Raw genomic sequence first — 5703 nt, forward strand, 5'->3', positions numbered from 1 at the left:
AAACGATGTAAAAAAAATACGTTTCTTTAGTTTGAGTTAAGAATTACATTATCTGTGGTGTAATTCTTTTATTATTTTTTTTTTTTTTTAAGTGCACAGCAATTGTAAAGGAAGTGCTGAGGTGTGAAACATAAAGCATGTGGGCCAACATAGGGCCACCAGAGGCCCCCAAAACTACAATTTTCCAACATGTTTATTGGACAATTCACATTAAATTGCACCACTGACAAACTTTGTACTTTGAACTTGGAATGGTTTCAATTTTTTAAAGATGCACCCTTATTTAAATTTGATATGAAACTCTTGGCACTAAAATAAAGGAGTGCTTTAGAGCCATCAAAAGATGTTTATTTTTCACTTGAATTTCGCTTTTATTATACTGCTCTAGTCACTCAAGTTCAAATTGGGTTTTGTTGTGTGGCCTCTGAACAGAAATGAATTTGAGACTCCGTTGTATGGATATGGATCATGTAGGCTTCATATAAACTGACCTGACAACCTCTTTTTATATTTAACATCATTTATGTGAATGTTGCTCCTTTAGAGTCATTGGACTTAAACATTATTAATTTATATAAAATTCCTGTGGCCTTTGTTTATTTTTTCAACATTTATGTACCAGTTGTTTTAGGGCTGTTGTTTAGATCCTGTGAATATTTCTTTCATAATTGTTTGTTTTTCTGGTAAATATTGTATTAGAATTGCGAATGATTTGAGAAATCGATTACTTTGTATCTCGCATATCATGACAAATATTGGGTGAACAAAACTTACAGAAAACAGTACAACGCTTCACACTAAGTAGACGGGCAATGATAGCCATCAGACTCCTGTGGCTCACAAAGAATGGAGCAACAGCAAGACCCCTACAAGGAGTTTATTTATGTCCCAGTACTGCTGTTTGTGTTGTTTATAATTAGTTCATATCCAGATCCATACTGGGCGTGTGTAGGTGGGTGGGTGGACGGATGAATAGACATACAGGTTAGTTAGTTTGAGCCCCGATCACTGTTTGAAAAACAACTGGGCCTCAAGAGCCGAGGCAAGCGGCCATATTGGTACCCCCAAAACATCGCCTCCTGTCTGCTGGTTGGGCCCCTGATAACAGGCAGATCCAATCTCGAATGTTCAAAATTAGGATTGTAAACTTGGCTGAATTTGAATCGCTTTCGAAATATCACAGTCAAAGTACCATCCATAAAGAAAATAGAATGCAGGTATATTCTGGGAAGTAAAAAATCTGCCCTGCCAAAATTCAGCTGGATTGAGATTTGTGCAATATGCTGGCTGATTCCCATTAACATTTTTTAGAGTTTAGAGGATCAAGTTTTGAGGGTCTAGAGAATGCAGAGTTAACACTCTACAATAGAAGTGTAAAGCAGCTAACATAAAACCAATGCAATTGGTGGGTTTGTTCATACATTTCTATCTGGTTGCTGTTAATAATTTACAAAAATAGTTAAATAAATGAAAGGATCGTAACCTAAAGTTCTGTGGAAATACAATGACCTACGACCGACTCACAAGCCAATAGTAGTCCCTCCTTCTTCTTTACTGCTATTTCCAGTTTTTACATGTAGGATTGGTCACATAGCAATCATTGAAAGACAAACAACCACTCATATTCAAGGGTCACCTAGAGAAACCAGGAGAACACTCAAATTCCACACAGAAAGACTTGGATGAAATCTGACCTATGGCGTTCTTGCTTTAAGGCAAAGGTGCTGACCACTACAACTTTGTTCAATTCAAATTAAATTTCCACAGTTTGTCACCATAGAAACTGTTCTTTCAATGGAGGGTGTAGCCTTCTGTGGTGATTTTGGTTTTACAGCACAGTAGAGACTGTTGTCTGAATGGGAACCTTCGAACTAACAATATGTGGTGGAATAGGAGGATTTAAAAAGGCAATCGCATACTAAAGTCTAATCTTTTTGTGAATTATTATATGAAACTTCAAGAACAACGTGTTAATACAGTGACTGCTGCACTGGAAATCACTCAGATGAATGGCGCCCTCTGCTGTTCGGCACGGTCAACCACAATTCTAACCGCATTTTTTGGACACTTGGTGACTGTAATCAGACACAGGGTGTTTATTTAAAAGTCATAGATTTCTCCCAGCAAAAAGACCATGCAGGTAAATGACTGGAACAAAAACATACACCGCAGTATTAGCAGTAATGATAATAACTAGATATTTGAAATTGTAATAACAAGTGGTGTCTATTACTTAAAATACTTTCTTTTGAAACTTAATAATGAGCTTAGTTTTGACATATTGAAGTAGTGCATGTGCAATATCTTGCCGAGAGGTATAATTTGCCTCAGTTTTAGGACAGTGGCTCACAGGTACAGGTTTATTCTGCCTCATAGCACAGTACGCTGGGATTGAGGGTCTTTATGTGAGGAGTTTGGATGTTCTCTCTGTTTCTGTGTGGATTTTTCCAGCTTCTTCCCAATGTGAAAAACATGGGTGACTAATTCTGTGTATGGTGGTCTGTGAAAGCGAGTACTGGACAAAATACAGAATAATATCACAATACATTTAGTATACAGTGTTAACTCTTTATTCAGGACATCACCATTGTGAAAACAAATGTAAATGATGTATAAAGTAGTATTTCTGGAGTAAAATAAATGCAGCTTGTTCCAAATGAAACAGTCTGTGGAGAGACACTTTCTTCACTAACATCCACTGAACATCCAGGAAAAATGAGTGTTTAAGACAGGGGTGTCCAGCTCCGGTCCTGGAGCGCATGTTTTAGCTCCTCCCTGCTTCAGCATACCTGAATGTAATGATGATGTCATCACCAAGGTTGTGAAAAAGCCCAATAAGGAGCCCTTCATCGCAATCAGATGTGTTGCAACTGGGAGAGAGCTAAACCCTGCAGGACGCCAGCCCTCCGGGACCGAGTTTGGACACCCCTGGTTTAAGACAATGGAAAGAGAAATGCATCGTCTTCAGATTTAAATTTTCTGCCCACTAATAAGACATTTACTATTGTAATACTTTCTCAAAGATAAATGGAAAATGGCAAGCACATACGCAACAATCATTACGTGGCCTACAAATACATATTTTCATTTACTTGCATGCAGTCAGTTCCCATGTCCCCATGAATATGTAGAACTGTTTAACCACTCTTTTTTTTTCTGATTTCATTGCACCTTCATTGCTTCATATGGTTCAGAGTACAGGAGTGCAGGCAAAGGTAAGCAAGATGTTGCAACAGAAAATATTCACACTAATAGCTGTAGTGTAATATTGGACAAAAACTCTCAGACATTCAAATTGCCATGATACAATGTTTTACCTTCTTTAGTGACACACTGAACCAACTACTCTGAAGTTCTTCAATAGACATTTGTTTTTCCTTGAATAGAGTATTGTATTCTCTATATCTACCTATACTCTATATTACTTGCTCGCAAGTTACTACAGTAACACCATATTTTCAGAATCTCAGCGGAGTTATAAGGTGTGAATCCCTCAAATTGTTGTTTTCTGACTGAAAGGCTTCACTTTACCATTGTAGTGGTCATTTTTCCACCCTAGGTCCTCCTGGAGAGTCGCCATCCCATTGGGCTGTTATGGCGTTTTACAACAGTTTTAAATCAACAACTTGCCATTGCTGTGATATAACTTGGTTTGCCTGATATAAGCAAATGGTTGGATTAGGTCTTCCTGAGAAAGCAGAGAGCATTTAGTAGTGAAATAAACCTACATATTAGTGTTAAGTATTATAGATGTGTAAATCACAGCTAAAGACTTGCAGAACAGAGACGTCTCCAAAGCTGATCCGTTTTTACTCCTACATGTCTTTTTCCATTCTTAAAATCGTGATCCTGGAGAGCCATACAATCCAATTGGGAAGTTCTCCTTGGGTCAGTTCGAGGACAAGCCGAAAGCCTAATTTTTTGTACAGGGCCACAGCGGGCTTCTGGGTGCTGCTCGTCTCCAGCACCACTTTAGAGAAACCTCGTTCCTCACTGAAGGCCAAGACAGTCTCAGCTAACTTGGACCCAAGGCCCATCCGCCTGAACTGTGGGGAGATGATCATTCTGAAAAGTTCGCCATATTGTTCTTTCCCGCTCTGTTTGGACAACACAGCTACCATACCAACGACCTGTGCCTTGCCCTCAACTTCAGCCTCAGCTACCCAGAAACAGTCATCGGGTCTGCTCATAAAGTTCCCGACAATGTCGCTCATGTCCGAATTAAGCTTCAGCTTGACGTAGCTATCGTATAGTTTGTAGCAGCAGTAGTAGACAAGGCCCGTCCATGCTGCTGGTAACAGCACAGCTCCAAACACCGAGCCCAGGAGGTAACCGGCGATACCCAGAGCCAGAATAATGGAGCGGTGGAAACCGCTGCTCATGGCATTGACGAAGCATGGATTGGTGTGCTCCCGGGTGCAGGTACCAAACAGGGTCAGCACCGTGGCTTTGTCAGATGGACGATACCGGCGGATCACCAGCGGCATGACTGCAGGACCTGCGGGAAGAAATCCAAACAAGGTTCATTAGAAAAGAGAGGGCAGTCTTCTTGAGCAAAAATGTCTTAGTTTTATTTAGTTTTTCTTTTTTTTTTAAATGTATGACTGGGAACAATCGTTTCTCATTGGAAAATAATAAAATAAACTGATCAAGCAGAGGTTTCAATTCAATTCAATTCAATTCGATTCGATTCAATTCAATTCAACTTTATTTATACAGCACCTAACAGCACATAACAGTCATTTCTCTGTGCTTTTAACAGAGAGAAACCCAACAAATCTTCTAAAAAAAAAAATGTGCATAATGACCCACTTATATGTAATGTAACCAAAGATGGACACAAAACAAAATACTGCAAAAGTAAAATAAGACACACTTAATGGAAAAATAGCAATGGCTTTCATTGGTCAATCTACCAAAAAGCTGCAAATATATCGCAAGTGACACATAAAAATTAAACCGAGACTTTAATGTCTACAAAAAGACATGGAAACTATGTGAACAAGAAGACAACACTGGGTGAAAATGGTAAAAAAAACAAAAAACAAAAGCCCATTAGAAACCAAACAAAGAAATAACGAACATTAAAATGAAACTGTCATTTCAAAATGATTTAAAAAAAAAAACTTGTTTTAAATTATTAACCACTGACCCAAAACAAGTTACGTGACCATCGCCTCCATTGTTTCATAATCTGTTTTCAAAGTCGTAAAAACTAGTAAAAATAAATAAATAAAAAAACTCCCAGAACCTTTAGTTCCCCTATTATTAAACTCCACATGGAGTCAACAAACACAAAAGCACCACTTCACTGTTCGCTCCAAACTGTTTTAAGACTCTGCAGGAGTCTACAGAAGGCTGATTGCCACCCTGTAATAGTTTGTTTTTAGGGAAAATGAACTTCTTACGGTCCGGTTGTAAATCGCTTCTGGAGGAGAAACGGCGCGGTGCGATCGGATCGTTCACGGCTGGAGAGAGCGAGCAACCCGGCGAGAGGAAACACGGAGAGCCCGGCCACAAAGTCCGCTTCCAAGAAGAGGCTGTTCTGGGTTTATAACGGCTCAAAGTGCGGCTGTAAAGCAGATCCCGAGTCCCCCAGACACACATACATTTCATCGCGACAGCAACCTTCCAAACTCACCGTATCCGCAACACGAGACACAAAGAACAGGTTGATCATTCAGCCTTTCGTCAGAACGGAAC

General features: G+C 39.4%; 1 protein-coding gene across 2 annotated transcripts; it reads right to left on the bottom strand.

Moving 5' to 3' along the window:
• Positions 1-2560: 2560 nt before the first annotated feature.
• On the bottom strand, positions 2561-5703 carry nat8l2 (N-acetyltransferase 8-like 2). 2 transcript variants are annotated; one of them, XM_080460662.1, is made up of 2 exons: positions 5642-5703; positions 2561-4498 (listed from the first exon to the last, which is right to left on the bottom strand). In XM_080460662.1, exon 2 carries the CDS (start codon positions 4485-4487, stop codon positions 3816-3818), a length of 672 nt encoding a protein of 223 aa, XP_080316788.1. In that variant the 5' UTR covers positions 4488-4498; positions 5642-5703; the 3' UTR covers positions 2561-3815. The 2 variants fall into 2 exon arrangements, with proteins under 2 accessions (XP_080316788.1, XP_080316787.1); XM_080460661.1 differs by having other exon boundaries at positions 5409-5698.

This window comes from Lipophrys pholis, assembly GCF_963383615.2.
Source record: "Lipophrys pholis genome assembly, chromosome: 4".
Classification (NCBI taxonomy): Eukaryota; Metazoa; Chordata; class Actinopteri; order Blenniiformes; family Blenniidae; genus Lipophrys; species Lipophrys pholis.